The following is a 12,413-nucleotide window of genomic DNA, read 5'->3' on the forward strand; positions in this document are numbered from 1 at the left end:
GTTTTTTTGTTTCTCACTTCTCGTCTCTTTTTGGAAGTTATTTTCTCTTGTGTCCGGTTTTAGTTTAGTCTGGTTAAACTGTTTTTTCATCAGCCGTTCATAAAAGTCTCAGTCTGCTTCACGCATTCTGCATCGTCCTCCTCTCACTTCATTAAACATGACAAATGTATCGTTTATGTGTAGAGGAACTCCACAGCAAGGTGAGGCACGTGGCCCAGACATTCGCCCTTATCTTATTTGGGCTTTTTGAAAAGTTTGTCTTTTTTGTTGTCTGTTGCTGGGTAGCTTCTTACTGATGAGACACCTGAGGTCGAATGAGTAGAGTAAAAGTCCAGTATAACCAAAATGTCTTAAAGGCGCTCCATCGTTGATGAAAAAATGCTGAGCTCTTAGTTAATGTAAGATTACTTCTCAGTAATGTAGAGTTCAACTTTATGGAAGCATGATTTTAGAAACAAACCGTGAGATCTTACTTGACATTTAAAATACTTTTTGTCACGGTTCTGGGTCATTTTGACCCAGCATTTTCAGTTTCTTGTATTTTGGTATTTTTCTGTATTATGGTTTATTTTCTAATTCTTTAGTTGTCCTGTTTTGAATATGATAATCCTACGTTTGTTCTTAGGTTTAGTTCAATGTGCACTTGGGTCCAGCCACTGCCAGGCACACAGCTCATCGTGACACTTTTACTTTTTAAATCTCAAACACAGAGCACAAAGATCACAATGACTATTTGTGATACAAAAAGAACTGTTCAGTTTGACCTGGATTCAAAACAGCATCAAGCTAATCAATGCACAAGCGTATTTTAATCTAAGTAGCCTATGTCAGGATCCCCATGCAGAACTATTCTGATGCACATGCTTTTCATTGTGCATATTGAGGTTTATAGTCACACATTAATTTTAAATTAACCAGAACGTTTCTATTCTAAGGCATTTTTAGACCTTATGGTTAGTTGTTTTTGCAATTTGCTGACTGGCTGAAAGCACACAGGTAAAGAAACCAAACACAAGTTCTTCTGAGGGTGGGAAGAGCAGAAGATAAGCACTGTGAAATATGAAGTGAACCCCTTCCCCTGTCTTTAGCTCTCTTGTAACATCCTGACCATAACCACTGTTCTGTGTGAAAAGCAAAAGTTTTGGAGATGGCAAATCATTTGATACTCAGAAGAGAGAGTTTGGATTCAGTGGTGTCACCTGCTTTGACCCCTCTCCAGAGGATCTGTCTAAACTCTCTACAGTATGCTGCACAGTGTCACATCATACCTCCATCCCCTTCCCTCAGCGCAGCTGCCTTATACATCTCGCACACTAAAGTTAAAGCATAGTTTGAAGGTATGTAGGTTAGTTTTATTTCTCTGAGAAGAGTCCTTCACTGTGAAGATCAGTCCTGATTGTGTCTCTCACCATAGAAAATCAGTCTTTCAGAGTTATTTGTAATACAGATGGGTGAAATTCCTCAAGTTTATGGAGTGGAAGTTGAAATAATGCCAAAGCACTTACAAGTGAGTGTTTATCCTGCTGCCTGAAGGTTAAGAACCTATACTTTACTGAAAACATTTTTCTGCTTTTATGCTACTCAGCACCCATCAAGAAGTACTTGATGTGGTTTGATGTAGACAGCTACTGTTTCATATGGTTGAAGTCTATTTTAGTGATTTGTTTTTGATGTTAAAGTCACTAACAGTGCGTCACCACGGTGACCTTTGTGTTCTCCATTAGTTCAATAACTGAGTTCAACCATCTGTCCTTTTTTAGCCCTCCTCCCACTAAACACTGATATCTACTGATCTCCCACATCATGCTGATGCACACTTTGTTTTTCTTTGTGAGTCACAGTGACACACTCTGTGTTTGATATATTAAAAGTTAATCTCTGTATCTGGTTGGAAAATGAAAGCAAGAAGTTCTAAAGACTAATTTCTGTAATTAGAAATATAAAGTTCCTAAGTAATAAGACATGCACGATCCTTCCTACACCACAGCCCTCATTTCAAGTTAATTAAAGTTGGAAAACACTATGGGGATAATTTTGTATATATTTATTGTTCTGTGCCCCAGAAATAATTTGTTTACTCTTACATTATTGAAAGCAGAGCTAACACTTTTCAAACTAGAATCTTTTTCATGTAGGCTGAAAACTTAGGATGTGAAGTTTTCAAATTATTGCTAATGCTCTAGCAATCAGCTGAAAAGCAGAAGATTATTAATGATATTTTTGATAACTGAAATTCTGGAGACGTCAGTAAACTGGTAAAACAAATAAGGGGGGTTTCAAATATCCAGCTAGTTCAGGCGGGGTACTTGAGCTTCACTCTGTCACACAGGGGCAACACACCTCACTCGCTCTGCAGACTCACACATGTCTGCAGTGATGTGGACAATGTACGACTCCCTTGTGGTAAAGGGTACAGCTGAGAGTGAAAGCGAAGCTGTCAGTTTACCAGTTAATCTACGCTTACCTATAGCCGCAAGCTATGAGTAGTGACTGAAAGGATGATATTGTGGATGCAAGCAGCAGAAATAAACTTCATCCCTTAGAGCTCTTTCATTTAAGAGGGAGTTTAAATAAAGCCACTACTCCTCCACAGTGAAAGAAGCTAGCTGAGGTGGTTTGGGCATCTAGCTCTGATGTCTTCAGGATGGCTTATAAGTGAGGTGTTCAGGCATGTCCAGCTAGGAGGACACTCTGGGCATCGCTGCTCAAACCCCTAGCCTTGCAAACTGGACCTGGGTAAGAGGCAGAAAGTGAAAAGATAGATACTGTAAGTTGATGGGTTCATTCCAAAGGCTGATCTCGTTGTGCAGGACTGAAAAATAGTAGATAAGTAAAAGTTTAAGTTTGAGCTCCAATGACCCTCACACTGACACCTCAGAACAGTCCCCAACCTTTTTTGCACCGCGGATCGGTTTATGTCTGACAATATTTTCACGGACCGGCCTTTAAGGTTTAAATAACACCAGTACCGGTACCAAAAAAACAGAAGATTTATTCATAACACACGGGAAAAGACCCAGGGAAACCGAGTTAACGATAAAAACGATAAAAATATAATGATAAAACTGATAAAACCCCTGAAAACCATACATTTCACACCCGAGCCTCAACTCTTGCGGCCCGGTACCAAACGACTCACGGACCGGTACCGGTCCGAGGCCCGGGGGTTGGGGACCGCTGCCTCAGAATGATGATAAAATATGCAATGTGAGTTTAAAATTTTGTGTCAGTTGACTTTTTTATTATTAGAAAGTCATACATTTGATGTATGTATGACAACAATAAGATGTTGTTGCACTATTATATAACCTCTTTAACTCTTTTAATGTTTAATTTGAACAGCGCTCTAAATCCTCACCTATTTTCTTTTGTCCTGTCTGCCAGAGGTGTCGGCCAGCTTCAAGCCTGGAACATCAGTCAGCTACACCTTCAAGGAGCCCTATGAGCTGAGCAGGAACCGCAGCGCTCTGCCATCCTCCATCTACTCTGAGATGACGCTGAGAGCAGAGAACATCTCTTTGAGCTTCAGGACGAACCAGAGTCCAGCTCTGCTGCTCTACGTCAGCTCCTACTACAGAGAATACCTGGCTGTGCTCATCAGCAAGCATGGTAAGAGGGGCACAGGCCTCCTATGCTTGTTTCTCTTTTCTTGTTTTCCTTTTAATGATCTCATCTCCTTTCTTTCCTTATCCTCCTGCTTAAGTTAATTGAGAGGTGTCTTGATCCTCCTTGTACACTGTTCTTCTCAGTCTTACCCCTGCTAACTCCACTTTTAGTTTTCCCAACTTTAAAGTTTTGAAATCTCAGAAACTTTTAATGCCAGCCCTCATTTTTCTCCCTAAACTTTGTCTAGTTATATTTTTTAAATTTGCTTCTCCTCCCTGATGCTCCTCTCGTTTCTCTTCTCCTCTCCTTTTATTCTCTCCTGTTCTCTCCTATTCATTCCTAACAACTTTTCCTGATTTTGACCTCGTTTCCTGCTCTGCATCATCAAAATCTGTCAGATCACTCCTCTCTCTGGATTTGCCTCGTCAGCCTTTAGCATTTTCTATACAGCCAGCTTTGCCAGCTATTAGGTTTTGTCTCAAGTTGAGAATAAAGCGTTTTCTGGACTTATCTCTGAGACCCAATGAGTGACACTGCAGGAATAAGGATTAGGTCAGCCGATAATAGGAGGCAGGTCAGCGCACTTCTGAATAAAAGAGCCGGAAACATGCTGAAGTGTTTTCTTAGCTTCTGTGTGAAATAATTGTGTTGTGAGTTTGACTTCTAAGAGTGGTACGAGGCACTTTGAGTTGAAAATTACATTTTCAGCATCCAGGAGTCTAATAAAATTGGCACTTTGCTGCTAGATTAGTTGTAAATGGATTTTTTCTGGTGTTAATGACTCAGAGAAAGCTGATGGACAGCAGGGCATTAAGATTTGCTGCTGACCGTGGAGTCGTCAGGTAAATGCTCTTAAAATGAAGCGTCCAATTAAATCCCTGAGAGCTTTCTCTTGTTTGCCCTAAGATGGCTCATTTCTTTTTATCCTTGACTGCAGTTAAACCCCCTCAGCCCAAGCACTACTGCTTCACTTAGGGCCCTTTTTCCTTTTTTAAAGAATACATTTATTGTTATTAGAGCACTAGCTGGTACCTGGAGGTCTTTAATATTTCCCTCTTTTCCTCAGCGCCTCAAAAAGAAGATATTGAATTGTAATTTTGACCTTGTGATATGATTTATTCACTTTGATTTATGGAAATATTGCAGATATGAGAAAAAAAACTTTACTTTTTAAAAACAATCTTTAATCTTCACTCTTTTGATAAATCTCCAATTAATATGCTTGACTATTAGGGGAATTAATTGGATTAGTGCTGTTATTGATGGGGAATTAGCGCTTATCCTCTTAATATGCAAATCTCAATTAATAGAACAACAACTTCTTCAAAACATTCAGATTCATATATGAAGGATTAAATGTATGTTTGCCCTGCTGGTGAAGATTATACAACGGAGCAAAGCCGAATTTTCAGGAAAAGACAAAACTTAATGCTGATGATCTCAAATCCTTCTTCTGTGAAAGTGTAGAAATGTTGTTACTTCTTTCATATATCTGAGTTGTAACACTGTTATTTAAAGAGTATTTGTGTGTGTCTGTTATGTATGAAGATAAGCTGGAGGTGAGATACAAGCTGGACAGCAGCAGAGATGCTGAAGTGTTAAGGAGCAGCGTGAGGAACGTGGCCAATGGACAGCTGCACACCGTTACCATCAAGAGGCTGACAGACTCTGTGTCTGTGCAGGTAAAACCACCTCATCAGCAAGTTTGCAAATTAGTAAAGTGCAAAGAAATCCAGCACGCACAAAGGCAAAGGTATTGTTTTAGGTAAAAAAAAAAAAAAGTCCAGTGTTTAATGCAAAGTTGCAAGGTTGTTGTTTTCTTACATTGGAGGAACAAAAGACCGATTAGCAGAACACAAATTATCCCATTTGCAGAGTTAATGCCAGTGACAACAGCAACCCATTCAATTAGAAACCTTTGGCCACATCCCTGCCACCTTCGCTTCATAACCCTTAAAACATCTACAAACTTATATTTCATCATCATGGATCTCATAAACTTTGGTACACAACATCATGTTTCATTCACTGTTTACAGACTGTTGTAAAGGTGATAACTACTATAGAATTTCAGTCCCCTGCAGCAATCCCGAGGGTGTTTCTCTCCGTATTACTTGCTCCTTTGCACTGTCATTATCACACCAGAAAACATCATACAAACAAGCTTCTGCTGCCACAACTCAACAACAGTTTCCTCTTTGCTGGAAACATTTAGTGATTATCGGGTGTGGCTCGTAGCGGTCGCAGCAGTCTCATTGTGAGATAGGTATAGTGATTCTTCTGACACTTCCAGAATTTAGCCTGATGCAACAGGTTATGATGTTGCATCAAAGTTACAAGAGTCACTGCTGAACTCTGTAAATACCAACATTTTGGAACCACAACCACAAAATAGCACCACGTTTCTTTAACACATGTCATCTTTCATCTGCAACAGCTCAGTCTGTGCCTGACTTTAAGAAATGGTTATGAAGAATTCTGCTGCTGTCTAGTTCTGGAAAAGAAATACATCTTGAATAACTTAGTCGTTCTTCACACATAATTACAAAAAAAACAAAGATATCTGCAATTTGGGTTTTTTGTTAATACTACACATAGGTAATAGTCTGGTCTTTTTCTTTAACTTTCCTGCAGTTATGCTGACAGATTCCTTTCAACTCTCTTAACTCTCATTTTAAGCATAATTTATGTACAAAGAGAGGGACTAAGAACACAGTAACAAAGTTGGATTATTCTTATTTTCTAAAAAAAAGTCAGTAATAACTGATTAGTGAAAATACAATATCCTAATTGTGATGATCCAGTAACCAGTATCGTTACCAGTAATGTAATGGTGCTTGGGCCACTTGCTAAAATGATTCCATAAATAATGCAAAGTCATGCATCACTGTGTTGTAGATGTGCTTTTGTACGCGCAGATAAAGAAGACGAGGTGCAAAGCTACTTATGATAAACTTTTTTTGTTCCATGTCTTTGGCAATGAGGAGCTTATCTCAAGGGCAATAACACACACACACACACACACACACACACAAGCAGTTCTGATGTGGACCGCACTACACTATTGTAAAAAATCCCTCTTTGTTTTAAGCCCCAGTCAGCAATTTAGTTTCACTTCCACCCACAGTAGTTGGATGCAGCTATAGCAGGACAGCGCGGACAAACCGCCCATTAAATAAGGCACAGATGAAATATGAAGCATCTTCATCGTATCTGGATCTCCTGAATCTCCTATCTTGTTAACAAGAGCCTCAGATGATGTATGAGGTAAATTTTATCTAACCAGGAGGCAGCAGCCAGAATGCCTATATAATTATCAACTGTGAGATAAATTACAAGGTGACCTTGTCTTGCGTGGGTGTAGCCTCCTGATTCACTGTGTTGTGAGGCTCCAGTAAACTATGAGGCACATTTCATCTCATCACTTTCCATCATACTGAATTGTTGTATGTTTAGCAGCATACAGTATAGGAGTCATAAGGTGATGAAGATAGTTTTACATCCATTTTAAACAAATTTACATCAGATTTAGAGCATGTTCCTGGTGATGAACCATTTCTGTTTTTCTCGTGCCACACTTACCGCTCAAAGTCGCCAAAATTAAAACAAAACTTTCCTATTTAAATACTGGAAATAGCTCTCTTCCTTCAGATTGATGAAAATGCCAGAGAAGACTTCAATCTGACATCTGATGGGGAATTCAACGCTGTGAAGTCGCTGGTGTTGGGCAGAGTGCACGGTAAGTGAGGAGCCTGTAAAAATAGAGAAGCCCTTTTACTTGAAGAACACTCAGACTCACACTCATTTGAATAACAGCTCTGGGGTGTTTGGCCTCATTTCACACTCAGCTTTAGGAAACTTAAAGAAATAAATGTAGCTTTAGCTGTTCTCAGCAAGCCTGATTATTCAGATTATCTGGAAAAAAAAAGACTGAGGCAAAATGGAAAAATGTCTTTAATCATGACTTTAACCCTGAACTTCGTGTATAGCTGCTGCAGGAACTGACGTTCACACATTTCTGATATCTTTCATTTAAAAAAGATGCCATAGTTCAGAAGCCAAAAAAGCAAAAATGATATCGACTTTAACATATGATTTCCTGAAAATGGCAAATGTTTCATACCATTGTCCATTTTCTCTATAAAACACTGGGGATTATAGGTAGCTAAAACTAAAAAGTAGGTATAAAAACATTTCAGTTAACTGAAATAAAAATAGAAACAAGATTTTAGAAAAAATAAAGCTAACGATACAATATTGTTGATTAAACATTGTTTGATTGTTGGGGTTTTCTCTGTATTACTTTAGTCTCTTTACAGTGTAAGCTCTTGTAACTTGGCACTTTTTAATAAAACCAATTTGAATTGAACATAAAACTACACAGGAAATATTTTTAATTTTAATGGCGTCAATTATGGGAAAATTTGCCATTACAACAAACTAAAGGAAACATCATTGCGTATGTGTAAGCCTGAAATATGATGAGTGTAGGCATGACTCACTTGGCTTCACCAGTTGTTGCACTTAAATCTTGTTTTTAGCATTCCTATTAATGTCACAGACGATATTATTTCTGTAATTAATGGAAGCTTGGTAAGCTAGTTCAGACAGACAACTTGAGCTTTAAGAAGCTTCATTCTCCACACGTTATTTAATAAATACATTTCTCCTTTCGGCATCTCCTTCTAGACAACTCGATCAATCTTCATGAAATTTTGCATAAACACTGTGAGGGCCAACGTCTTTGAACGTCGACTGTTCAGCAGAGCACTGAGACACATTTATAGTGTGGGGGTTTGCTAATTCAATGAAATTATATAGATATTTTTTTAATCTATATTTTAATTTTTTGAGATGCTGTAGTTTTTTAAAAACACATAAACGTAAGAACTCATCCCCATCGCCAGTTCATAGTGAAAACATGAAGAACAACTTCGGCTCAGTAAATAGGAAATACAGAAAATCCAAATCTCAGTCTAACATGAATGCAGGTGTTGTTGTATGAAGTTTACAAGTTCCCTCAGCAACAGCTGGGGAGTTTGAACCTCATGCTTTTTGCAGTAACGTATCCGGGATTACACCACTTTTCAATTAGTGACCCTTATTTTATTGAAACCCTAACTTTACAGTATTATTTTTTTTCTTGTGTTGTAAATTTGCCCTGTACAGTCTCTTATTTCTTGTATTTTTTATTCTTTTCTGTTGTGTGAATCTTCACGCTCCATCTCTCTCTCACTTTGCTGCTGGAACAGGTGAATTTCCCCAGTGAGGGACAATAAAGGATATTTATATTTCTACCAAATACTATGCAAATGAAATGAAACGAAACACAACGATGGTGCATTTATGTAAATCATGGTACCACTAAATAATCTTTTTGTTGATTTTCACAAATTGGTACTTATTGCATTTTAATTATGGATATGATCTGTTTGGTCCCAGTATAAGGATGTGCTGGTGAGAAGGATTCATAAATGTTAAGTTAATGGAGAATATGGGATTCTGAATTGCATTACGCTTCCATTATTTTGTCCATCCCATTTCTATTAACGAGGCGAGGATACATATTCAGAACATTTCTCTGTATAATGCAGTATATGCATAAAGCAATACAGCATTGCGAACCTTAAAACATATGGTTATGTCAACATCTTCATAGATTGTATAACCACTTCACTTATAGTAAAATGCATGTTATTATCACAGTATGTGCAATTTAGACATGTAGATATTTAAAAATTACATAACGACTAAAATAAATATAAATGTTTTTCTTTTTGACCTTTCTATCATACAAAAATAGATAGTTATTCTGGCAAATGGGGTTCCGTCGAGGGTTTACCGTGATTGGTGGGTGAGGTTAAACCAGAACTGTGTTTGCTTTAATGCACAAGTGCAGATTTTACACCTGGGGAAAAGTGCTCACTCTCTGGGAGGGTTAAACCACATCTTCATTGATCTCCAATGCATACTCTTGAACTGGGACCTGTAACAGTGCTGGGGTGAGGGAGAAATTGGCTCTGTCATGACTTATTCATGCTCTCCCTGAGCAGTACCATCAAAGACAGGCTGAGATATAAGCTGTTAATAACACGAGGTGCTGGGAGGCTGCAGGCTGTGGTCACAGCTTTCTGATAAGACTCGGAGTCACAGCAGCACACTGGTGGTTTAAAACGTAACACTCTGCAATTAATAGTGAAACATGAGTCAGCCGAATGAAATGCCTTTCATCCGGGGCATCAATCAGGACGTGCTATATAATGAACATAGGTTTATGTAGAATTTTGCACCATGTAAGAACTGAAAAACTGTGGCAAAATCTTTAACTGTTTAAAAGAACAACAATTAACGAAATAATGTAAATCCACATGTAATAGAAGCCGTGCACTCATGCTGTCTTATTACACAACTAATACAAATCCCCCTCAGGATCCTTTCTTTTTTCTTTATGCAGTGAATGTGCTCAGTGTTCCACTGTGGGTTTTAACCCTGTCATGTCAGCATGTGACCGGTCCTCCCCTCTGTCAAACCAGGAGAGGCCGGGAGTCAGATCAGGATCTGAAAAGCAGCAGGAAAGTGGATTTTCTGTCACTCCCCTCGAACCCTGTCATCCATCAGCCTAACTAATGGACCCGGAAGGAATACACAGAAACAAAGTGGGGGTATAGAGAGTGGCTGTAGTGTATCAGCTGAGAGGAGCTTGCAGGCTGCAGCAGTGTCTCCTGCTGCTCTCATCAACATGCAGATGTGTGCTGCTTAAACCACAGTCACCTCTCAGTCATCTGAACAGATAGTGATGCAGCTGTTTCCAGCAGTAATGTGGGCTTTCACAGCTGCTGTTTACACTGCTGTGAAAGAGCAGAGGTGATGATGGAGAGATTGAAGTCAATAAAATGAACAGAAAGAGCTGGAGGGTGCACGTGTCAAACGGAGTGATGGATGCAGACTTTAAAGCTGACCAGCTGACGGTTTGTGCTGTATTGACAGTGTGTGTGAGGTTGTGTGTGTCCTTATGGCAGTCAGTGAGCTGCCACTATTGTCCCACTCTGATAACGTGGGAATGTGAAGCAGGATCAATGTACCTGTCAGTGTTTGTCGTGTTTTACTTAGTCAGATCACCCTATTGGTTGACAGAGCAAGCTTCTGAAAGGTTAAAAGTTCAGTTATCTGAAATGATTAGCTAAACTGTCCTATGGAAACCATAAGGTTTATATTTTTAAAGCTGTTGTTGAAATGATGATACACATGGCGTCTTTAATTATAAAGCATTTTGTTTACATTTTAAATTTACATTTAAAGTTGGTCCTAAAACCAAGTTAACAAGTTCAGTCGGATAATAAAACAAAACAGCAACGTCTGGCTGCTGTGGCGTGCCAGTAAATTGTAAAACTATAGATTAAACTTACAAGGTGAAGCTAACTTATGTTACGACCTGGCTCAAAAGCCGCAACATAAAAGGAGATGAACACCAGATTGTGGGTGAGAAGAGGTTTTATCTTAAAAAGGCATACCAGGTTGGCTAAAATGGCTGGTGCCACCAAGGCAAAAACAAGTGAGCTCTCCATTTTGTGGTGGGTCACTAGTGTGCTTGCTTTACTGAACCTTGGACTAAAGTAACTTGTTGTGGTACAAGGCCACTTGTATGTGACCAGATTACTTGGTTGTGATTATTTGTTGCTACTTTTGGTTTTGTGTTGTAGCAGGTAAAGTAATCATTTTGAGTTTGACTGTTGCACTCCTTTGTGTTGGTCACATGTTACTTTTTGTGTATGTTCAGTGTGGCAACTTCAAATCCTCATGCAGGGGCATCCATGCTTAAAGATGCCAACTATAATGTGAACACTGTGCTTCTGTTAGCTTTTACTTTTATTTCAGGTTTGTGGGTCAAGGACCTGAAGGCTTCAGAGGGGCTTTTAATAAATTTAGGGGTCCTAGAGGAACCCTTTTGAGGGAGGAGGTGTTACGTCCCTCTGCAGCCCCTAATTTCGTCAGTATGTTCAGCTGGTGCTAATTGGCCACACCTAGTCAGGTGTGGATAAAAGCATACTTGAGGCAGGCTTTCAGGAAGCTCACTTGTCTTTGTCTTAGTGGCATCAGCCATTTTAGCCAACCTGCTATGCCATTTTAAGATAAAACCTCTTCTCACTAACACTCTGGTATTCATCTCTTTTTTTATGTTGCGGCCTTTGAGCCGGGTCGTAACAACGGCTGACAATAGATACATATTTCCTAGTGATACAGTGCTTCTCACTAATTGCCAAGAAAAGCAAAGACATGCACGTCTCAAATACTCTGAGCAATGAGTTATATGTTGATTGAGCTTATCTCACTCTCACATTTACACATTGCAGTTGTACAACAACTCGCCTCCAGCGAGCAGAGCGATCCTTCTTGAGCAAAGGTTGCTGGTTGATTTGTAAAGTTACACTTTTAAAAGGACAAAAGAACAAAACTGTCAAAAGTGAGATTACATTGTTGTCACAAAAATGACTTTTTGGTATTTTTTTATTTTAAGAGTCTGATATTTTCTTATTCCCAGAGTCTGATGACCTGGATCCAGACCTGGCCAAGTTGGCGTCCCTCGGTTTTACCGGCTGTCTGTCGGTGGTTCACTTTAACACCATTAGTCCTCTGAAAGCAGCTCTTCGCCACTCAGACACCAGCCCTGTCATCATCACTGGACCTTTAGTCCAATCTAACTGTGGCTCTGCAGCTTCAACCAATCCCTATGCAGCTGAGAACACACCCCACCTGTCAGGTAAGAAAGGAGGAGCCTCATTTGCATCATCTGGTATCTGTAAAGAAGC

At 39.2% G+C, this 12,413-nt stretch overlaps 1 protein-coding gene across 1 annotated transcript in view; it reads left to right on the forward strand.

Moving 5' to 3' along the window:
• LOC100700197 (contactin-associated protein-like 4) overlaps window positions 1-12,413 on the forward strand; it is a 143,477-nt gene that overhangs the window by 125,186 nt on the left and 5,878 nt on the right. Inside the window, exons 19-22 of the mRNA XM_005476783.4 lie at window positions 3,385-3,609; window positions 5,155-5,288; window positions 7,258-7,345; window positions 12,146-12,364. Of these exons, the coding sequence (XP_005476840.1) occupies window positions 3,385-3,609; window positions 5,155-5,288; window positions 7,258-7,345; window positions 12,146-12,364 (666 nt within the window). The remainder of the gene's footprint in view (window positions 1-3,384; window positions 3,610-5,154; window positions 5,289-7,257; window positions 7,346-12,145; window positions 12,365-12,413) is intronic.

The sequence above is a fragment of the Oreochromis niloticus genome, linkage group LG18, assembly GCF_001858045.2.
Source record: "Oreochromis niloticus isolate F11D_XX linkage group LG18, O_niloticus_UMD_NMBU, whole genome shotgun sequence".
NCBI lineage: Eukaryota > Metazoa > Chordata > Actinopteri > Cichliformes > Cichlidae > Oreochromis > Oreochromis niloticus.